Here is a 24842-nt window from a genome sequence, read left to right on the forward strand (position 1 = left end):
ATTTAGCGGCAAAAGTCAAGCTAAAACCTGCAAAAAATTAGCACCTTAGCTAACGTTAATTCGAACCAGCTCAAAAATAACACCATCATATTTTTCTATCTTTCACCTCATGCTAAGTTATAGCATTATAGCATGATGCTATAAGTTACGTTAGCTAGTTTTAAAAAAAGTGTTTTACCTGTATTTAAGAGCTGAAGCAGTGTGAGCCCACGGCGACAGAGCTGCACTAATGTGGAAAAAGATGAGTTTAAACAAACGTCATCAGAAAACGTTGGGACATTATTAGCCACCCTTGATGTGGCTAGATAAACTGCATATTAATGTTAGCTAGGATGTGAAAAAAACAAAAGTACATGCTCTCTTTCTGCCTTAAAAATATGTTAACCACTAAAGGAGTAAAAATACAGAAACAGGGAACCACGATGAAACATCTATGATGACCGTTGGAAATCAAATAGAATTCTTATCAAAAAGATGCAGTATCACTACTGCAATGTGTAAACAGTAAATTACGGCAACTTCAAAACATACAGTAAGTTACTGTAATGCTATGTACTACACCCATAATGCAATGCAAATTACAGTAACTAATTGTAAAGATGTTTTATGTTAGTTTTACTGGGCATTTTGTGGTATTTAGCTGTAAAAAAATACAGTAAAGGCTAACAGTGCAAGACATTATAAATACAGTACCACTACTGCAATGTGTAAACAGTAAATTACTGCAACTTCAAAACATACAGTAAGTTACTGTAATACTATGTCCTTTACCCATAATGCAATGCAAATTACAGTAACTAATTGTAAAGATGTTTTATGTTAGTTTTACTGGGCATTTTGCGGTATTTAGCTGTAGAAAATACAGCAAAGGCTAACAGTGTGGCTTCCATTGACTCACATGTTTTCTTTCATTTTATTATATACTATGTTTCAGTTGAAAGATTACTTTAAAATTTATTTTAAGGTTGCCGTTTTTCTTTTTCGTTTAAATCCAACATTCTGTGTGTTTTGTTTTTGTAACTCGACTGTAATGGATTTACCAGTGGTCCTGGGGAGGTTGGTCTGCACAAGAAAAACAAAAAAAAAGACTACTTTTTCTGATATTAAAGAAAAATTGCATTTAGATGTATTTTTTCTTAATCCAGTAAACATGGTCACTCACGTCTGCATATCCTGTGGTACCTCATCTGAAGCTGTTAAAAGCTTGCACAAGACTAGACATGCAGTTGAAGTCACGTTTAAGGGAGCAGTATGCATGTTGCATGAGAAAGGAAAGGATAACCTGCCTCGCCTCACTCCATCACTCTGCTCCCTCTTCTCCAAAATACTTCATCTTTCCATCCATCACTCATTCTTGTTTTCTACATGTTCTCTCAGAGGCAGCCAAGCAGAGGGCCTTTTACCATAGTAACCAGTCGTGCTCCTGGACTCGGCCAAGGGTTGTAAAATTGAAGAGTCGTGTCTCTTCCTTTCCAAGAACAAGATTTAATGGAGGGCTTTCTGGCAAGGCTACAACATTTCAACTCAGCTACAGCAAGGCATAGACCCCATGGACCATCCTATGAAATATTAGCCCAGCTTTGCATACAATTTTAAAAGGGGAGTAAATGGACTTTAACAGGACTTCCAAGGGTGGGAGAGAGGTGAAAACACGAGCTCAGTGGGAGTGGAAAAAAAACAAAGTAGATGCAGTGAAAAAAGCTTTTAAAGGGAGTGAGAGACAGCTACACCAGACTCAAAGGAAACAAAAGAAAGCAGCCAAGACCAAAGATGTTGTTTTATCAAGTTCATTTTGTCGCCTGGTTCACATCCTCAATCCAAAATACACCATTACATCACACTGAGCATGGGAAACATGCTCACAGCAACACATACAGTCTTGAAGTGTCTCTCTTATCTCTGCCCTGTCTGTCTGACTGTATGTGTGTATACATCATTAGGGAAAATTCTCTCAAATACAACACATCCTCTATATTTATACAAAACTGTAGCAGAAATGCATTTCAAGGAATGTAATTATAGTTCATAAACAATAACAAGAGAAGCATTAATTACACTCTGAACAAAAACTGTGCTGAGCTTATTTTGCTGCATTCCTTTTTTGTCAGGACTGTTAAAAGTACAGTAGCCTATTCTTATGGTAACTGAAGCCAAAATGATTCATTATGTACTTCAAAAGCAGGATAAATTAGCTCAACATGTAACCTCAACATCCTCAAACCGAAACGATCAACTCAGGGAGACTTTAATTGTCTTTCCACAGTAGATGTAATAGAACTTTGAAGGCAAATAGATGGTAATTGAGATGATATGGACCAAAAAAATAAAAATAAAAGCACTTTTTTTATGGTGGCCACAAACATGTTTTATTCGCAAAAGTGGATCTGTCATACAGACAAAACTGACACAAATAAACAAACTTTAGGGTTTCCGTGGATGTCAACAAGCTTTATGTTCGGTCTACCCCAGTACTGTCTCTTCTACTTATGGTTTTCTCTAAAATTAAAGCTTCTCAAATTTTACATGGTGTAACAATTCCATAAATAAAACAAAGAAAACAAAAATCTAAGACTGTGGAGATATGAAAACAAATCAAAGCCAAGAAAGGTTCAGCTCATAGCTGGGAGAAATAGTGTGGACTCAATTGTTGTGAAGGACAAGCGATTTCAAACAAACAAGAGTAGCTGTCCTTATCTACATCCACCTCTCCATTGGCATACACTGGGGCAAGTAAGGATAAGCAAAGCCAAGTATTAATTATATGAGATTTTTCTAAAGCTGAGAAAATAACAGCATACTGAACCCCCTCCATGTCCTGCCAGTAGTCCAGGTCCTTCTGGTTACAATAGTGCAACAATGACCACAGTTGATCTGGGAGTGTAACGATTTCTTTTTGTCTTTTCTTTTAAAAAATCATCTCATTGTGTACCACTTGGTGTAAAAAAAAAAAAAAAATCCAGCAATTTGCAAAAAGAAAAAAATAATTCTTTCTCTCTGTGTCATCAGTGACCTTAAGAAACTTTCTAGCTTGATTGCGTCAGACTTTTCCACAGAGACACACTGGGCCATGCTGCATGGCAGAGTTCAGGTCTGCGATGAGATCTCAGGTGGCCACAGAGCTGACAATCTGGACAACCTCGCCGTTGTCTCCATGGATGGCACCCTGGATGGCTTCTTTCACCTCCATCTCAGCCTGCAAAGCTGGAGCCAGTTCAGCAGCCTGAGAAACAGAGGGGGAGAAACAGAAAGAGGAAGCGTTGTTGATGAGAAAAACATTGAGATGCCGCAGTTAAAATATTATTTATGTAGCATACTGCTCTGAATCAAAGATGATTCAAAATAAAGGCCAAGATCACAGTTAATCAACAAAAGAAAAAGCTCCACAAAGCTGGAAACCACTGCTGGATGCACAGACCTTGAGGCTCAGGAGCACCTTAGAAAACAATTGTCAGTCAACAAGGTTTGGTGTGTGTGCTGTGTTTCACGTTACACAAAAACGTAACATGAAAATGAATTAGGCAACATCGAAGCAAAACATGTATATGTAATTATGTGGAGAAACTTTCAGCGTTGTCTGGAAATGAGCTCATCTCAGATGAGCACAAAGAATGTTGGTGTGGTAAACACATGTTCTGTTGTCAAACGAGACCATGTGTCAGATTTTATCTAGTGAAAAAAAAAACGTTTTAAAAGAGTTTTCACGTGCCAACGATGGAAAAAAGTCTTTGGCGGCACAAAATACAAAAGACAGCTCTAGCAAAAAATTAGGGATGTATTGTTATAATCAAGGTTTAAAAGAAAAAAACGACACCCTCAGTCAAATGTAAGATTTCCTCCTAAGATCCGAGGCATAATAAAAAGAAGACGATTGGCTCAACAGAACTGCAGATGAACAACAGAAACACGGCATTGCCAGAGGTATTCGATCATCTGCCTTCATACACATAACTTGGGTGACATCCCGTTTCTAATCCACAGGGTTCAGTCCAATGTCAGGCCCACCCAATGCCAATATAACAGCTTCAGCTCATCTGGGAAGGCAGTTTCAATGTTTATGAGAAGTTGTGGCCATTCTTCTTCAGGGTTGCAGTCTGCTTAGCAATAGCTAGCAATAGCTTCCACTATTTTACATTACCACAAACAGTCAAGAGTAAAATATTTAATAGGGGAGGAACCTATTATACAAATAGCATCCCATCACTGTATCGTGGAGAACTAAGTAGGCTCCTGAGAGCAACCCATTCTGCACATTCATTTTTTCTATAAGACCTATTTTCAGTATCAGCAGTAAAATGAAATCATAGATAGAAATCAAATCAGATGAAGTATAGAAAAGCAAGAAGCTATTTAAAAGAAAAAAGTTTATTTCAAGAGATAACAGGAAGGCTGAACAGAATATAGTGACTTTGATAGTGGTTTGATCATTTAAAGCTTTCAGCATCGTGTAGAAAATGCTGGACATGTGAACTTTTTGGAAATTTCATATTTAAGGTGAACATCTACATTCTCAGGAATGCACACAAAGTTTAACATTAACCATGCTGATTTTGAACATAAGAAGTTCTTTACAGTTTGAAATGAGAAGTATATTCATTCTGTTCTTCCTTAACATATTAACACTGAAGTTGAAAATATTTAAAATATTACTCTGAAATATTTATTTTTGAATGTTTTAGTTCCTTCTTACAGAGAAATTCTGAAAAGCCTAAATTAATATTGTCTGGTGAAAAAAAAACAGCGCAATGGAACTCTGATTAGTGCATCTATTTCAGACAGAGCAATGTCTGGTGATGTACTTATTTTTTAAATCAAGGTTCATGACTCAGTCCTAGATGATGACCATGTCGAATGACTCACTCCTTCCTTGAACTAATGCCAAACGTTTCCTCAAAGACACCTGCAGCATAAAATCCTTCCTCCAGCCCAGTATGTTGTTGCTACACATCAGCTATGATTCGAACACAGCTGCACCAAAACAAAGCACAAAGTATTATGACTCAGGACCCCAAAGGTTAATATTTGAAGAACATATGTTGTCCTTAGCAATGAAATTATGATAATTGTGTGTGTACTACATATATTTACAACACCCTCAACATGTGTAAACTGTTTTGTTTGATATGTTTATGACCGCAAGCGATTTAATATAAAGTGCCTTCATATATTTGCATCTACAGTGACTGTGAATGTGCGTGGCTGGTGACAATCTCCAGAAGATAAATACGTGTTTCTAATTAGAAAGAGGGGCTTATTTTTCAGGGTTTCAAAACCTTCTTAAAGTTCTCATTTTTCCCGCAGTCAAGCTGATAATAAACCATGAGGCAGAAACTAGCCAGACAAAACCCTAGACTGCAGAAAAGGCCTTTGGACTGCAGAAAATATCTCACTGGTAAGCTCCTTTCTCATCTATGTAATGGAAACAATTAAATAAAAAGAAAGGAAAATGCAGAGACAAACACATCAGAATGAGAAATTTTTCAGTGAGTTGCATAAGTGCAACCACATGTCTGGAAACTGATGTGAGCCTGTCTCTTGATTTAACAGTACTCTAAAGAGTGAAGTAAGGAACAATGCTAACCTTTCTCTGAACTTTAACCCACAATGAGGATACTGTAAGATACCAAAACCCAGCTGAGAGAACAACATGTCCGGTACCAGGTAGGCAGATCCATGTATCGTTAAAAACATTAAAACATTTGGCTGACTCGTTTACTATTTGTTTAGTAAGTCCGTCCAAAGATTAAATCAACTTGCACAAATGGGTGGATTTTTGATAACAACTGTTATAGCTCTGGGTCTGATTCCAGCGAGGTTACATTTTGTTTGGTCAGTGAACACTTTACAATCAAGTGTTGAATATCATCAGACACATGGCCTTACTGAGCCCCATTTGTACTGAAACACACTGAAGAATGATCGGTCCATTTCAATTCAGATCTGCACCCAGTCTCACATAAGAAAAATAAAGACATTTATTTTTATGCAAACAAGCTGCTTGATTTGAGAATGTGCCAAACTTCATGAAGAAGAGATGGTGGAACACAGTACAAAGTCTTTGATCACTCCACAGATCCTTGCAAAAGCATTCACACCTTTCATATTAGTACAACCACAAACTTTCGTGAATTTAATTAGGATTTTGTGTGATAGACCAACATATCGTAGTAAATAATTGTTAAGTGGAAGAAAAAAAGATTTTCTTTTTTCACAAATGGAAATCTGAAAAGAATGGTGTTCTTTTCCTTTCAGCCCCTTTGAGTCATTCCTTTGCAATTACAGCTGTATGTCATTTGGAGTTTGTCTGTGCTAGCTTTACCAGCCACAGACTGAAGTCTTTGTCCCTTCTTCTTTACAAAGAAGCTCAAGTTCAGTCGAATTTCACGAATAGCATCTGTGGAAATTGTTTTTTTTATTTAGATTTGCCAAAAATTCTTAAGTAGATTTAGGTCTGGACTTTGACTGGGCTGTTCCAACTCACGAACTTGCTTTGATTTAAACTATTATGTTGTAGCTCTGGCTGTACTGTTGAGGTTGTTGTCCTGGTCAAAGGTGAATCTCTGCCCAAATATGAATTATTATATAGCTAGAGCTGCAGGTTTTTTCTTGGGAGTGTCCTGCATTTAGCTCCAACAATCTTTCAACTCTGACCAGCTTCCCTGTCGTTACAGCATGTTGCTTCCAACACCATGTTTTATCACAGGAATGGTGTGTTCAGTAAGATTGGGAGTGTCAATCATTTGCAAAACAAAGCTTGTCACCAAAAAAGTTAATTTTGGTCTCATTTGATCAAACCACCTTCTTCCATGTTTGCTGCCTACTATGGGGCTTAAGGCACACAGCCAGAAAAACCTTTTAATTTGGCTTTCAATGACAATGACCATCTTCTTAACACACCTAAATAGAGGCCAGATTTACACAGCTAATAATTGTCCGATTCAAAAAGTCTCCAAACTGAGGTGTGGCCTTCTCCACTTCCTTCAGATCTTCCAATGAGCTCTTAATCAATTGTCCGATTGGTTTGCCCAGCCGGTCAGTATAGTTCTGAGATTAGCCATTTTTACAATTGGCTCTTGATTGCTGAGTGTTGCTGCAAAAATCATCGAAGAGTTGACCACAACTGATGTTGGTTCACATTGTGAACATCTCATATGAATGTCCACAATAGACAGGAACAGACTGTAATGGAGGCGCTCACAAATGGGGCAGAACCGAACCGCACATTAACTGGTTAGAGTGCGACTTGGCAGTGGAGAAGTGCCTTAATGGTCTCTAACAAAGCTCTGAGGCATTCATAGAACAACTAAATTTATACTGTGGTTTGAAGTGCATTATACATTGGTGGACTTTATTTCTTAATTGGGCGACTTCTTAAGGCAATCTTTTCCTCCCACATTTATTATGTGGCAGTCACTTAAAAGCATTTAAATGATTGGTAAATGACAACAAAAATTAAAAAAGTGCTATTCCTTCTAATTCACAGTATTGCACCACCTTGTGTTGGTTTATCACATAAAAATCTAATAAAAATAAACTGAAGTTTGTAGTTGCAATGTGAAAACGGGAAAGGGCTGAAGGAGCCTAAATATTTTTGACGAGACACTTAGAGGATATCAGTAATGTACTCCCAAAAGGCACAATCACTTCAGCTGTCTCCCACTCACAAAATCATGGAGACCATTATCTAGCCTACTATGGACAACAGAAGGACAACAAAAGGGGCTCATATGAACTGGGCGAGGTCCTACATGGGAAATTCCTAATTTGCAACCATGGGTGGAAAACACATTTGGAGTCTGTATTTCTTAAAAGAAGGCAAATGTTATCTGAGGATGAATGGAGATTCTTATCAGTACCAAAAAGGCCTTTTCAAACAGTCATAAATCAATTTTTCTTTTGCTTATGTAATGACAAAGCAACAAGCAGTTCATTTATTGAAGATCTTGAAGGAAACCATCTGAGCTTGCATTTAAAGGGAAAGACACCGCAGCAAGAAGAAAAATGAAACGCAATCCTTGGTATATTTAGGGAAAAGAAAAGAAGAAAGAACAGTGGGATTGTGCTGTTGCTTTAAATCTCTTGCAGAGTTTAAATGACCACTTCAAAGGCTAGCCCCCATGCACTTGAACACCATCCTGATCCAAAATGTGGTTGTTGCTTAATCAGTTCAATGATAGGGGGATTTTGGGCATTTTACTAATTACTACCCTTTTCCTTGTATCACACCATGAGACTCAGTACTTCTTTAAATTTAATTACTGGTTGTCCAACAGTCTGGAAAAACTACATCAGATGGTGAAATTGCCAACTCTAAGCTCTCATACATCAACAACCTTCAAGGTGTGATTCCTGTAGCTGCTTATATAGTAACAATCAAACAGTTGAGTAGAGCTTTCTACTCAACTAAAGCTGTGAAGGTTACGCAGAATGTGTGTGCCTAGAGTAGTGACACTTTAAATGACGACTTTTCTGAGTCTTCTTTTGTCAGTCGTTTTGTTAACAATTGCTTCGTGTCAGCAGTTTATTGCAACAACCAACACTTGGTAAGGTTTTTGTGATCCACTGTTCTATTGTGGTCTTGGTCTGGGTTAGAAAAGCAACCCTGACAAGCAAATTATGCATCCATTTGAATTGGGATTTCTTGAAGTCCCTAACAGAGAGGTGTATTTACCCTTTTCTTTTATGTCTCTAGATTACTAACGTGAACATGATTTATTTCTTTTTTTTTTTTTAATGAGGAATGAACAAAGATCTTAATAGTTTTAAACAGTTCTGATATGTTTAAAGGATGAAAATGGACTGGTACCATTTTAATGTTTTACAACCAGCAAGTTTTCCACACCAATTAGGGGTGCAATAACATATCACGCCACAAGAGCTCTTGATATTTAGACACTGCAATATTTCTGCCTGTCATTGTAACTTTGTTTCACAACTGCTATCAACTTACTGGCAGTATGCAACTTTGTCTGGTGAAGTAAGTTTAGGCTATGAACGAGCCTCTGATATAACAGTATGTACTTAAGCGTCTACAAACTGCAAATCTTCCTTACAATAAACAAGCTGTGAACATGAATGTAAGAGTCTAAAAGAGTTTGATTTGTTGTTTTACCTGCACAGCCGCTGCGTGATCTGAAACAGGAGCTAGTTGCACGTACTGCACTTGGATGTCAGGTGGGAGGGCGGACCCCTCTACCGCCGTGGCTCCTCCATCGGCTGAAGCAACGGCTATCAACTGAGCTCCACGCAGTACCTAGGGCATTCATCAAGGGGCAGAAAGACATAAGGATCAATGTCACCATACGGGACCTTTTGTTTCAGCATCAGAAGTCAGTTTATGCTAATACATAGTAACTGCAAATGCAGGACAGGTGCTACAGTGGCATAATTTTTATGATTAACTATGGGTGTGACATAATAAAACCTCCCAGTCAAAGATGGAAACAAAGACACATTAGAGAAAGAAGATTTTAGGATGAGGAATACGTGCTGTGCACAGAGATGCATAAAGGACACACAATCATTTCATTTGCTGGAATAACAATCCATTTGGGGTGTGGATGTGCGTGTGTGTGCGTGTGTGTGTGTGTGTGGTGGGGGAGCAAATAATCCAGAAGAACCATGTCAAAAGATGCTGCTGATCAGAATCAAGATTTGCTGTTTGTTCTTAAAAACATTTAATACTTCCAATTATTGAAGGATCCACCCAAGGTATGCTGTCACTGTTTTAGTTGGACTTTATTCGTGCGCCATACATTTGTCCTGTAACTTGCAGTATTTTACTGTATTTGTAGATTATCAGATGTGCAGTGAGAAACTTGGAGAAAGTGCATTGGTTGTATTTTTCTACAAACATTTCTCTGTGAAGACATGTTTAGATTTAACCACAAAGAAAGAAATGTTCTGAATGCCTTTAATTATGGTTGTTAAAGTTGAATCTGAACCAGCCAGTTTAAAGTTTTATAAAGTTTGAAAACTGGGAAATTGCTACAAATGGATGAAATCATTTTTTAAAAAAAACATAACCATTATGTTTGCAACAGATTCAGCAACAGAAAACTCACTTAATTTCACCAAATGTGTGATGTAGGACAATTCCTTTAAAGCAGCCTATCAAGCCTGTCATTGGAAATAATACAACTATAGATTTTTATGCCAGCAAGTAGATCAAATGTGACTTTGGTGTAATGGTTTATAAAATAACGTTTCCATGAACCACTAAGGTTTTGAGACTGGGATTGTTTCTAAATGGCAGAAATCTTATTTGGTCTGCACCCTATTCCGGCTGCTGTTTAATCTGCAGTGGTCTGAACTTCTTTGTCTTTATCCACTCTGAGGTCATAGAAAGAGCTATAAAATGGAAGTGAGATAATAACAACCCATAAACACTCTGCAAAATCCTAATTCAAAATATCCTAACCAAGTAACAGGGAATCTGTAGGTTGTTCTGAAGAAGAGTTGCAGCAGCAGGCTGCTAACATTAAAATGCACTAAAATAAAAGTCACATTATGTAACGTAAACCTAAAACAGCAACACTATCTGACCACACCTTAAATTTGACTTGGTAGAAAAAAACCCATCAATGTATGACTTCTGAAATATGAAAATGCATAAAAACAATAAGACTGTGTCTTATTGTTTTGCCCCATTTTCCTCATTGATAGATACTGAATTATAAATTTAACTTTATAATCAAGATTGCAGGAGAGAAATGTATTCACCTTAACTAAGGATTGTATGCTTTAAAAAAATGCATGCCATTTAAACTCAAATGTGAACATAATGGTTAACATGTATTTAGAAAAGAAGAAGGCAAATGACTGCCAGCGGGCATATATCGCCCCTTGTGTAGAAAACCAGATGCCTGAGTCAAAGTTGTGTAGTTTTGGTGCAATAATTACAGAACACTGGTGTGTAGCACAGTTTCTTAAAGGCAGTTTAGCATCTCTCTGTGTCCTCTGTGTGCTGCTGCCAGTCTTGGCCAGGATTCATTTGCAAGAGATTTTTAATCTCAATGGGATTTTCTTGGTGAAATAAAGATTAAGTTCTTTCCAGGTCTTCTTTTAGGCAGAATCTAACAGTTAAAAAGAACTCCATCGAGAGCAGCATGGTACTGCTGTTAATTTAAGACACATAAGTTATATGTGACAACAGACACTCATATTAACATGCAATCATGCTGTCAACGCAACACACTGAAAGATGGATAGAGAGAAAACTCCAGTCAGCTCGGTCCTGGTGCACGATCACTTTAATTAGCTTGAGGACTGAGAGAACACTGCTAATGATTTACTGCGGTCCGGAGCCTCGCAGCAATAATATGGATACTTTCTGTTTGAAGTGGAACCCTCTTGCATGAGCTAAATAAATTAGCTCATTTGTATTCTTTTAATTTTTAATTTCATGGCCTAAAATTAAACACAAGTCATCTTCAAAAAATCCCAAGTCTCAGGTTTCTTTTGCATTTAGTTATGTGGGGTCTCTGTTTGTGGGACTAACCTCGGACATGCTCACCAGACTATAAAAAGTTAAAGATGAATAAGCAAGCCCACAGAAAAACAGCAGACCTCAACTGCATATTATGTTTGTTGCTCTAATCTCCGAGTCCCACACTGTTTCGAAGCCATCTTTTCCAACTGCTGCTTTGAAGTTCTGAAGTGATGACTGGCCTCAAAGGTTCGGTTCGAGTCCACCAGGGTGATGCTTCGCCAGCGTTGCCGCACATTTTGCTGCCTCATCACCAGCCTCAGTCAGCCTGATGGAAGCCATTAGCGTTAGCAGCCCATATGACTCATTGGATCATACCACAAGGACACTTAAAAGAACAGACTGGGTTGGATGCGACTGGGTTAGGCTCTGAATGAAGCCGACAGCGATTACATCTGGGTAAAATGAATCGCAGTTTGGTGACCTATAAATCTGAACTATTTGAACCACTACACTGGTGGCTTGGTGTAAACAGTAATCGAACATTTAAGAATTAATTTCACATGTTGAGAAATACTCGCATTTGCTTTCTTGCCAAGAGTTAGAGGAGAGTATCAATCCCTCTTGTGTCTGCCAACAGCCGTTTTGCTTTGCATTAGCAGAAACAGCTGCGAGCAGACAGTCTCCATTTGCCTCCATGCTTCAACTGTTTTCAACTCAGAAAATATGTATAACTTGTAAAAAGAGATTAATAGTTTTAACAAATTCCCCGGCAATTAAATAAAATCCACTTCAAAAAAATGTGGCTGCAATTATTAAACAGCATTGTGCAAAACCAGCGCAAACAGTGCTCAGTGTGATAAGTCACTAGAAGGGTGAGAAACCAGCTGCTCAGACGTTTGCATGGCAGACATCCACGGAGAAGCATCGTTAGCTCCGCTCTGTCACACTGTTACATTAGGCAACAAAAGCAGCTCGTGCCAAGTTCTCATCTCTTTGTAATCCCTCTGTAGGAGTGTTTCACTGCAGTCCAAATGGTATATCTAAGAGTACAATTACTGGAGTTTGGGGAGGAGGGATGGGTCGAGAGAGGAGGGGATGTGGTTGAGATTCGAGACTGTAAACACTTGTCTCACTCAATTAGAGTCTCATCCTCCTTTTGAGAGCAGTTTGCATTCTCAGCTGTGAGGAGCAACACACAGAGGTTCAGTGAAGCATTTACAGAGTTGGAACGGCGTGTGAGACCTGCGGAGGGATTGCACGGGAACTTTTCGGCTTCACTTCCTGTCCCAGAAGCTTTCTCTAAGAGAACAACCAGTCTTTACTGTTGGGTGTGAAGTTGCCAAATTTGGCATTAAAGTCAGACCAAGATGAAAATAACATGAAGACAGACACAAACTATCTGTGATTAAATACTTTTTGGCCTTTTGAATAAAAAAATGTCATTACTATGACTATATGGTTAAACTGAAGCTCATATAACAAGAGATAATTAGGTGATTCGGTGAGAGCTAATGATAATTACTTCTCGCTGCTAATAGGATATAATCATCATTTAGCTCATTAGCAGTCATGCGACAACAGAAATAATTACAATGTTGCATCAAAAAGAAAAGGTCTAATGAGGCCACAGTTATCTTGCTTGTAGATGAGGTTTCATTAACAACAAAATGATTAATAGGGAAAGAAATGCACTAAACAACACGGTTGCAAATGCTACGAGTAGCCTCTCTTTCAGAATAAAAGTTACTTGAGACTGCAGAAGTAGAGAAGCGACTGAACCAACTCAATCCGGTATCAAGCCTGATAACGTCTTTCCTTGACTGGGTGTCAGGTTGAGGTCAGCAATCTGGATGCTGTGGAGTTTGGGGTGTGGCTGATTTTACTCTGAGTTTAAGTTACTGGTCAAAAAGAAGTTTAATGTCTTAAATCGTGCCTCGCACATGTCACTGACTTTAACTGATAGATAAACAAAAAGTAAGGCATTATTCTGAAGAAGCAGAAAAACACTGAATGTCTTTCAAAATGTTTAACAACTAAAAAATTGTGGCGACTTGTGATCAGATCATTTGTTTTGACATCTTTGGTGATGAGCTCCAAATCTATGATCTCTGAAGGCCTCCCTGTCATCACTCTAATCTTTAGCTATTTTATTGGATTCTGTATTAGATTTAAGTTTAAACTCTGACTGGACCACCGTTACAGGAATCATGCTGTCATCATTAAAAGATTACTTTAACCTAAATCTGCTCTGCCAGAGCACCTTGGAAATCCTGCCCATTTGCTTAACATTTTATTAAGGCTGAGATTGGCTTTCATTGTGACTTAATACCTTAGATCTCAGGCAATGGACGGTGTTTGTGAAAATAAATAGACCTGTCAGCAGATTTTAAATGCTTTGCTGCTGCCCTTCCCAATTAGAGATCAGTTGGTTGGTAATCATAGTTTGCGAGGCTTAAACGCAGATCAGATTAGCGGGAGTAAATGGAAAATAAACCGCAGCAATGGAGAAAAGAGCTCTGAAAAATTTGCATTTAAAATTCTCTGGATGCATTGTCAGGAGACAATGGGGGAGCAAAAGAAACTTTTACTTATGCTGTAATGCTTTTAATAAGTCCCACAGAAAAGTAGTTAAATACAGCAATACTAATCCAAGCACAAAAACAAACAAAAAAGAAAAAACCAGTACAAAAATTAAAGGTACAGATGACCAGCATGACTCAATGTGGCTGACTTTAAGGCTTAAAGTACAATTGTCTTCTTTCACTTGATGTAACCATTGATAGATGAAGAAGAGCTTTTAGAGGACTAAATTATTAGCAAGACTTAATACTCCTTTAAACTCAGCTGTTCAACAACTAAATCCCCTCCTTTTAATTGAGTACATGTGAATCTGTGGGAGCTTATCCTTTTGTTTGACGTGTTCTGAAACCTGACTCCATACAGATGGGAAAAAAGTTAGAAATACTCTCAGAGGTCAAACCACACAAACATGGTTCCAGAGAAATACCACCTCTTCTTTTAGAACTTGGAAATACTAAACCAAGACAGGAAAAAAAAAAGTAAAAAAACAACAAAAAAACATTTGGAGTTTGTGGTGCTTGAAACTTCCTCCTCATTTAGCAGCAGTCAACAACATCTGCAAAGCCTAGGCAGATGTTAAAGCAGAAACACCAGGTCTGGCTGGGTAGGCTATGTCTAACTGGAAAGGGAGAGAGACTAAGGCTTGGCTGGAACTTGGTTGTGAAAACACACATTTATACCACCAATCGTCCAACAGCTTGTTTTGTGTGGGCTTGGAAAATAAAAAGAATGCCTTAAATATATCTCACTGCAGTCATTAAATTTCTTGGTTGATTGTTTTTTTATTTTGTCTCTTAGGCTGGAGGCTTTATGTGACTGTAGCTGGGCCTCAGCAGAATGACAGAATGGAAAACAATAAGCTCTGTGAAAGCAACCAAAACCTGCATGAATTAAAATGCAAGCAGATCTCAATAAATGGGAATATCATCTAAAATTTAATAATGTAATTAAATTTTAAAGTGAACTTTTATGTTCTACAGATGATGCACACAATTTCAGTGTTTACAGGGTGCTGTGTCCATGGACATTAATACAAAGTTTAGAGGAGAGAAAAATGAATTTTGGGTTTGAATTAATGTAAGGCAATAATAACAGAGATAGATGCTTGCCATGTAAACCACTGTTAGCATGAGGCACCAAGTGCTTCACTGGTACAACAAGAGCACCTCAACACAACTGTCCCTGGTTTGATTCCTGGCCTTGGGCCATTTACTGTATGTCCTCTCCTTTTCTTTCTGGCATTATTCCTGTCAAATGCAAATGAAACATTTGAAAGAAATAATAATATTAAAAAAAAACCTTGTTGAATTTTACTTTTTGTATTAAGTTAACTTAGCAGTGATATTTTAATTTGCAAAGATGTAAAAAAGCTCTAAGAAAAAGTTCTTAGAGCTTTCTTCAGAGGGGGAAAAGGCATTATGGACATTTCTTTACACTTACCTGCAGATAAGACACTGTGGGCACATGGGCCAACACAGAAAGTTCCTTTCGCCATGTGATTCTGCAGAATGCTTGTTTTATATGAACTTGTTACCTAAAATCTTTCCATCTTTATCCCAAACATGACTGTTTCTGCACCACAGCTCTACACCTGCAACCAATCAAACCCTCCCTTGTATCCTTTGGTTTGCAACTCCCACCAACAAACTGGGAGTCACAATAGGACTGACTCTGGGAGATATTTTATGACCAAACCAGTTTGAACCAATTCCTGATCCAGAGCAGGAATACCAAAGGAGCCTGATGGCAACAACAACAGGCCACAGAGAGAGATCGAGCTGACAAAATAACAAAAAAAAAAAAAACTTTCTCTGTTCTCTAGCTCAAATAAAACTCTTTTGTGCCTGAATAGTGAAAAGGCATTTTTACAATGCCAGTAAATTTTGTTATTTAGGATGTTGACTTTATCATGTTATCATGTTTCCAATTATCTTGTTTTATTCCGTGGAGCCAGAGAAGATGATATACACAGGTTGTAAAATTTAACCAACAACAACAAAAAAAAAAGTGACTCATCAATATGAGTCACTTTATCTCCTGTTGATTCAGAAGCTGCAAATGAGTCTTGATGGAGAGAGAAGTTTCTTAAATCAAATGCTCTTTTACTGACACCAGTAAACATGAAACAATTTTCTCATGTTTTTCATTCTTTATCACTTTAAACACCCATAAATACAAGTAAAGTGATATGTGGACAGAAGATGTTCAATGACCTTCGACCGACCTACACTCCTCCTAATCAGCAGCTAACACCTGACCCTGTAAGATGACCCCAAATGTACTCAGCACCAAGAATCCAACTGTTCCAGCTCTGATTTCAGATTTGCAGTGATCTGTCATCATCATCATTAGGTAGCTTTTAATTTATCAGTACATCACATCTCTCAGGTAAATTCAGTTTGACTGCTGGCAATATACTTTTAAACTTTATCAAAAGAATGCTTAGGGTTAACTCCCCATTGACATTTATCTTGCTCTCTGTGAAAGATTTCTTAAACAGCCACAATAATAAACACCAAAGGCTGTGAGTATTATACTCTGCTTGGTTATCCTTTTTATTTATTTTTGCAAAGATAATTTTTTCAAAACAAAAGTGTAGTTCCAATGCTGGCTTTGGTTGATTCCAATATTTGCAAAATTCCCTGATAAAGATGTTTGCAGTGACTTGATGTGAACCAGGGAACATAAACTCGGTGACCACATTAGGGGAGGTAAAAGCGGAAATGCAATAAACAGACCTGAAGCACCTTCATGTTGCTATTATGTCAATGTTTACAAAAATCTCTGTGGAATCTCTCTGATTCAATGCTAAATCAATGCAACAGAGAATTGGGGCAGCTCTGTTTGCAAAAGTGGAGCCAAATGAGTAATAGCAAGGTGTACCTAATAAAACTAATTGTAAAAGAACAAGTTAAATTATATGGGCACTAAATGCACTAAAACTAAAACCTTTTTTTTTTTAAAAAAACCCATTTGATTCAAACCTGTCAGCTCTAGTGTGGATGCTGACTTGCAGTAAAATCCATCTAAAACATCTGCTCCATCTTAGTTGGAACAAAACCTTCCTTTGCTTTGCCCCGAAAGACAGACGAAAACACAAGTGGGGGTACCCTCTTCAGCACAACTCTAAAATGCTGACTCAACCATATGCATCAACATTCACGTTTAGAGCTTAAAGGAATTCCTCCAATCTTTTGCCCTCTATCTCCAAGGCCTAATGCCACCAGGACACAAAGCAGACCACAACTTCTTTGAAACAAAATCTGCCACTTGATCCCTAAATCCTCAAGTGTTTATGTACATCCCACTAATACAACAGATTGGTCATAAAACATCTTGTTTGCATCATCTCGTCTCAGTGTTATTCTCCCAGAGCTCTGTGAATCACAGGCATCATAACAACCACTTCCACACCAGAAACAACACTCAAAAAAAGGGGACAAGTGAGCAACCCAGGCCACATGCCAGCAGTATGACTCCAGCCCATATCACCCCACACCATGTTTCAGCAAGTCTAAGCCTATACATTTCTCATCTGCTTTTTGTTTGGAAAGAACAAATCAGAACAAAGTGTAATTTCCATGCCAGACCCTTCTCAGCGGAGCTGTCGTTTCTGGCTATTGTCACACAAATGCAAACAAGAGCATCCCCATTTGTGTTACAAAAGGGTTTGGGAAGAGTTGGGGTCAGACACAATAAAAAGTTATATTTCTTTACAACCATTTTGTCACTTCTGTCTCACGCAGCATTTGGGCTTTCATAATAATTTGTTCCTTTAATATCCTCTCATCATCTCTTAAGATAACTCTTTTTCTTTTCTTCCGGGTGCTGCTGTGCTTACAAGATCTGGCAGCAAGGCTGGATGGACCAGTGCCGAGCTGAAGTCTCTTCTGTAACCCAGTTCCCATACTGACCATGAAGAACATCAATTGGGATGGTGCAACAGATGCGGGAAAACATGTGCTGACCGAAGAAAATGGCAGCAGTTCAACTATGGCGAGGAAGAGAACTGGTGGGACAATGTCCGGAATTTAGAGAAACATGTCTAAAACCCATAACGGACGGCTGTCAAGTCAGTCACTTGTAAATGATGCGAGTTGATGACAAGATCGGTGAAATTAGAAAAGCTTTTTAGGACTCTCTTGAGATGAGCTGGATTTTCCCAGATAGCCATGGTAAAGGGTAATGATATCTGGTGGTGGAACCTCTCCAACACTGCTGGCTTACTCAACATGGGATTTGATGCCTTTCTGAAAGTTTTATTAGATATGTTTAGCTATTTCCTGCTCTCATAAATTAGATTCAGAAGGTCTTTAATGTATATATTTTCTCATCAGTTCTTGAAATCCTAAACTACTGGACAACAGTATCATTGAAAACTAACAACCAGTCCGTTAGTGAGGTCATTTCTCCATACATTCAGTAGCTCTGATCTTATCCTGGACACTATTTTTGAAGTATAGTTTTTGTTGTAAAAAGTTAATTTCTAGATTGTTGGGGATTTTATCACTCTTAATTTAGAAATTATTTGCTTTAATGAGTGTCCACAAGATCCCTGAATTCCAACAGGGACAAATTCTTGACAAAACACACTTAGCAAATAGAATGGACGACTGTAGCATGCAAAACAAAGAGTATAAAATTGAAGCAAGGTGCAGCATCCTCCATCTTTCAAAAAGTCCAAAAAACTTAAACACCCACAGTTCCTTCCAAAGTTGGTCAACTTGCAAATCAAATAACTTTGAAACTTAGGTTTCAAGAGGGCAGCTGACAGCTCCAGAGCTCACTCAAAAGCACTGAAACCACCTCATCTGGCTTTGTGAAAACATGATTATGCACGAGTAATTCTTGGATTTAAGGCATAAAAGTTAATTTCGAGTTTGCCAGATGACAAAACAAAAAAAAAAACTGCTCTCTGGTTTGACTGATAATAAAAAAAAAATAAACTGCATGTCTGAAAGATCTTAACCTTGCTCACATCGTCTCCAACACAGTATTACTATGCCATTTCAACAGCAAGTCAATGAAACCAATATGTTTTAAAGATAAAGCCATCTTTAACATAAAAACATCCTTAAGGTCATAGGCATCTTTATACTCGGTTCACCTTTCATTTAAACAATTGCCTAAAGATGCCAAGATAATGTTTATGTAAATGCCAAGAAATTGCTAATTTTGTTGGACAGAGTAATTGAAGAGATTCCATCTGGAACTGCTGTCAAGTGAACCCAAACACATGGATTATAGAGCTGTGCTTTCGCCAGTGCTGCTTTTTTTTTTTTTTTTTTTTTTTCATTTTCAATACTTTTAACTCACTATTTGAATCCCAACATAAAAACCAGAATGCAAGTCTACATACTGTATAAAAACAAAAGAAACTGAGTGAACAAACCTTACGTTGTGGTCAGTTTGTTTGAGTAAGTGAACCAGCAGAAGGCATCATCTCAATCTCCATGTACTAATATTACACCCTGTAACACGGCTCAGTATTGCAGCGGATATTCTCTATCAGCTGTTGTCAATTTCTACCCATTTTTAGGACATAACATGCAAACCAGACGTCTCATCTTTCTTCTCTCTCCCCTAATGTTTTTTTTTCCATCTTTTCATTTCAGCCACTCCTCCTAATCAGTCTTCTTTCATCTTCCAATCTTCCCATTTGGTCTGAATCAGCAGGGTAAGATCACAGCACAGACAGAAGAGCTCCAGATAAGAGGTTACGAACCGGGGAGAACAGTAAAAGACTAGTTATTTCATATTTTCATGAGTCTGCCTTCTCTTTTCCACAGATGGATTTTTTTATGCAAACTTGGACATTTGGATCCCTGTTGACCAGTTTTGTCTTGACCTTCAGCCGGCAGAGTTGCTCTACTTTTAGGTTGTAACTGTCTGTTTTCATCTGTGCAAAACACCTTAAACTAAACTACAAAGCTGTAATTTGAACCCAGGCAGTGGGCCCAGAATACACAGCTTATGCTCTGCTTATTTAATGCAGAACATAAGCACACAATGGACACTGTGTGTACCATGGACAAATTGTACATGCATAGGTCAGTCTATAGCCCTCTAAGCATTTTAGTTTAGCCTCTCTTATTAAGACCAAATAAACTGTTACTCTTTGCACAAAGCTGGACCTTTTATACTCTCATTAGGGCCCAAATGTATTTAGTTTTCTTCATAGGGAAAACGTGCTTCAGATTGTCAATTTGAAAGATATTGTGGAAGGTAAATTCAGTGTTTTTTTTGTTTTTTTCTCTCAACGTGTTGCAAGATTTACCTAAACATTTTCATAAAAAAAGAAAAGGAAGGACAATGAGGAGTATATTTTCTTATTTATGGGCTTTAGGATTGTCTACTAGCAAAACAAAAGTAATGGTCCAAGACATGCAGCGTTAGCCAGGCGGATAGGTCTTTAAAATAATGATTGTCAAGGATAGAAAAACAAAACAACACAAAACTTTACATTTTTAAAAACAAGAATTAGGTGCACTTATTGAAATAGCATCATGCTGAGTGTATATTTAGCTGACAGAGCTATGGGTCACTGAATAAAACAGATGGGACAATAAAGGAGAACTATCTGCAAATTCTTCAACTTCACCTCAAATGAACAGCTAGATTATTTAAACTTGGATAGAATTGGACATTCCAACAGGACAATGACTAACACTCATCAAAACCGGATTTTGTAAGCTATAAAGCTGGCCAATATTAAACTTTTGAAATAATCCTGACATGAACCAATTGAAAATGTGTGGCTTATGTGAAAAAGCCAAGTCAGTGCCGGGAAAAACTATTTAAATAATTGAGTAAACTGCGCCATAATAATAATAACAGCGGTCAAACACTTTGCCAGAATTGAATAAAACTTCATGAAAACTTGCTGAAGGACATTAATCCAAATATGTTGATCGTGAGTAGATTATAGAAATCTGAATGCAAATCATAAAAGCATTAACCTAAATGCCAATATACTTGCAAAGTATCTACTACAGTTTATTATCAGCATTATAACATGGCAACAGCTTTGAGGCAAACTACATACTATTAGTAAAACAAACATAATTAGGACATTGTGACTGATTTTGCAAGGACATAATTAAAGAAGCATTTGCCTGCACCTATCCCCAGTGGCGATAAAAAGATTAAACTGACAGAAGTAATTATTAAATTGCTCTCATCATACTGAAGCTCCTAAAGCCAGGATTGGAGCCATATTTGTCCTTAAAACATAACACCTAAATCTGACATTTGACATGATATAAAAGATGCTCTAGTTTGGAGACTGTGGCCAAATACAAGTCACATAAAATCTGCATAAATTATCTTGATCTGACAGATGAATGTTTGCCAATGTGTATTTTAATACTTAATGTCAGTGGCATACAACTGAGGATTATCTTTTCAGAGGTCTTTGCAGCTTGCAAGACCTCTGAATGAGCCTATTGTTCAAAACCTCATCTGTGGAAAGCTGTTAAAACTCCAAGCCTCCAGATACGCTAACAAACATTTGTTTAATAGGTAACAAATCTGAAAGAAGTCAAGATCCAACCTGTGAATGAAAACATTTGTTGGTTGATATAACCTGGAGTTATCAGAAGTGTCAGGTGGGCTTTAAAAGACAGGTGTAACCGCAGCAACACCACAGGAACTGTTTAACAACGAGAAGGAATATTCTCAGAGGAAGAAAAAGAACAAAGTTTGGGGTGTGATGAACTGCATAGGCAAAGTTACACCAACACAGCCTCAGCATTATTCCACCATATTACAAAAACAGTGAGATAATGCCTGAATGTAAACACACAAATTAAAATTCTTGATTCTGATCAAGGAGGAATAGATCAGAATCATGTCCAATGACTTTGATTTGTAAAGATTTTGATGAGCTCTGTTCCAAAACACACCACAGCTATCCTGATAAGGGAAAATATTTTATAATTTTGCAGCTTGCAAAAGATCTGCTCAGTGTCTTATCTGTTTAAATAAACTCTAAAACTACTATTATGCTTGCTTAGGCTCAGTTTCCTGTGCATGTCACGATGAACTTTCTGTGTGTAATCAGATTTAAAGTTTGCCCGTAGATTTCCCTGCCCTCTGGTCCATGAGAAAATGAGAGCGGAGAGGCTGCCATTGTTGTACTCAATTGTTGAAAGAATGGAACGCTGTGATTGGGTTTGCAGAGTTGAATGGGTATGTAGCCAAAACAAACACATATCATGAAAAACAAAAATGGGAGCATTTTATTCGAGAGAGCTTCCAGACACTGCCTTGGGAGTTTTGTGTTTGTGTAGTGCTTTGGGTTTGCATACCCTTACAGAGCAAAAGCCTACCCACTGTAGCCAATTTACATATACAATGCTTTAACTTGTAAATGCAAGCAGTGATGGCATCATTGCACAGTAAACCTGACAGATATGATGGAAATCTTTTAGTGGGTAGTTCATGAACTCTTTTGAGGATTTGGAAATGTGCATCAGGACACTAAATCTAAACCAAATCTGACTTCAAAACTTGGTTAGGATCCTAAAAAGAGGAAGAGAGCGAGAGAGACACAGGAATGCTGCCATCAGGCTCAGTGAGCGGGTCATTCGAGGACATCAGCATGCATGTGTGATTGAATGTGTGAGAGAGGGGGAGCTACAGGATGTGCGGTGACTACCTCAATCAATTGAAAACACACGCGGAGCTAAACAGCCAGTAAAGAATACAAACAACAACAAAATCCCTCATATAAAGCAGATGCATTCACACATCACAAATGTGTGCAGAGCGTATAGCATCTGGAATCTATAAGGAAAGATAATCACAGAGATCCTAAAAGGCCAATAAAATGTGGAAATTGTTGGGCAAAAGTGTGCGTTTGTGGGTGGTTTGTAGCTCCTCTCATGCAGAAAGCTTTTATATATGGAAGTGACCACTAACTTAATCCATGACTCGAGAGAATCTAGTAATTAAAACAGGCAATCTTACTTTGATACCTTTATAAAAAATACAGTGCTCATGCAGAAGTCATTCATCATTTAAGAGAAAAAAGATGGCATTCAGCTGTTACATAAAACACCTGCTGTGGCAAAATAACCCAAAGCAGCACAGCCAGCAGACGACCAGCGTGAGAAAAGACTTCCTTCCCTAAAGCCCAGTCTCTAGACAAACAGGATCGAATCATGAATGAGAAATTATAGCTGTCTTCACGCATCCATATGTGACCGGCGATGGTTGAGTGCAGGCCAAGTCAGTTCTGAATGACACAAACTTGGACTGTAGAAGAGGGAACAGAGAAATTGCCTTATGTACAAAAAAAAAAATAAAAAAATAAATAAATAAAAAAAATGGTAAAAACCAAACAGATTACTGAGGGGGACACAAACACACTGTCAACCGTGTAGGTAATTTGAATCTAACTGGTAAATTTATATTATGTCATTCTGAATAGTTATGAGTGGTTGGAAACAAATTATAGACTGGTCATGCTAATTGGGACCCCTGGTTAAGTCGTGGAAAAAGCTTTAAAATAAATTTATGTTTACTGTTGTAGCAAAACACACTGAAAAATTTAGGAAAATCGTCACTTTCTTTTAAGCATGTTTAGTCAACTGGAAAAAAACAACAGAAAAATGCACACTCAGGAAGAACTGTTTTTTACAAAATTACTAGTGGCACAATTATTCCTGCCAATATTTTGTATAACCCTCTTTTGCCAACAGCACAGGACGTCAATTTCCCCATAAACATTTCACAAGGTTGGAGCACAAACAGAGAGCGATATATTCTAAGGCTTTTAGGTCTGGCAACTGTGACAACAATATAAGAGGGTTGATTTTGTGTTGGTGACCCAGTTCTGCATTGATGTGGTCATATTTGATTTGGGTCAATATCCTGTTGACCCAATGACCATACATGTTTAATTTTCTGAAAGAGACTGCAGGATTTTTACTCAAAAAAAAAACAACCTTTAATTACCAATACTTCGTGAGGCTGAGCACTCAAACAAGCTTCCATAAGGTTTAATACACTAGCTGTGGGACTAAAGGCCCACACCATTTAAAAATCTACCACCCCGCCTAACAGTGGGCTTGAATTGCTCTTTCCTATATTTAACCTTTGCTTCACATTAAATTCAGTAGTAGTGTTGGTCAGAGTCAGAGCTGAAGTCTCAACTGTGCTTGGCAATCTACAGAAAACTTTTTTTTATAGTATTTCACCCTTTTACAGAAAATAAATGAGACAAAAAATAGCCATCCTTGGTGCAATTCTTTAGCTGTGATCTTTTTTATCATGCATCTCACTATTAATGTTGGATTGGATCAATACCCAGGCTAGCGACCAATGCCTAAAAGAAAAGGGTCTCTGGTTCACATCATGGATCCACAGACCCATGACTTTATGGGAAAGTCATGGATTCATTAAGTAGAAGTTCTTGGGAAAATAAATCAACAGCAAATTTTGGAGGTATTGTTCGGTGTGCCACTACTAATATTGTTTAGAATGAGTGTTTCTCTGTGAACTGAACTAGCTGAATAAATATGCCTTTTGATTCCTTTCAGTGTATAAGGTACCATTCCAGAGTGACGCAACTTCTTTAGCATATTCATCATCTTGATCTGTTTTGAGTTTAACACTTATTGGCCAAGTAAATGGTGGATGCAAGGATTTCTTTAGAGGAAAAGTAATACAAAGAAGAAACGATGGAATAATTAGTCTTTCATGACTGGTGTTTACTCTTACCTGTCCGTCCTGGCCGACGTGCACCTGATGTATCTGGAGGTTTCCCTAAAATGAATAAATGAAGCGTCAAATAGTGAGTCAAGTCATTAAACACTGCCAAGTCTTTGAT

The 24842-nt window shown here is 37.8% G+C and overlaps 1 protein-coding gene across 1 annotated transcript in view; it reads right to left on the bottom strand.

Moving 5' to 3' along the window:
* Positions 1-1771: 1771 nt before the first annotated feature.
* Positions 1772-24842, bottom strand: part of LOC122835714 (BTG3 associated nuclear protein) — a 40183-nt gene continuing 17112 nt past the window's right edge. Inside the window, exons 11-13 of the mRNA XM_044124990.1 lie at positions 24734-24778; positions 9110-9250; positions 1772-3220 (exon numbers count right to left, since the gene is read on the bottom strand). Of these exons, the coding sequence (XP_043980925.1) occupies positions 3104-3220; positions 9110-9250; positions 24734-24778 (303 nt within the window). The 3' untranslated portion in view covers positions 1772-3103. The remainder of the gene's footprint in view (positions 3221-9109; positions 9251-24733; positions 24779-24842) is intronic.

This window comes from Gambusia affinis, linkage group LG08 (assembly GCF_019740435.1).
Source record: "Gambusia affinis linkage group LG08, SWU_Gaff_1.0, whole genome shotgun sequence".
In the NCBI taxonomy this organism is placed as follows: Eukaryota; Metazoa; Chordata; class Actinopteri; order Cyprinodontiformes; family Poeciliidae; genus Gambusia; species Gambusia affinis.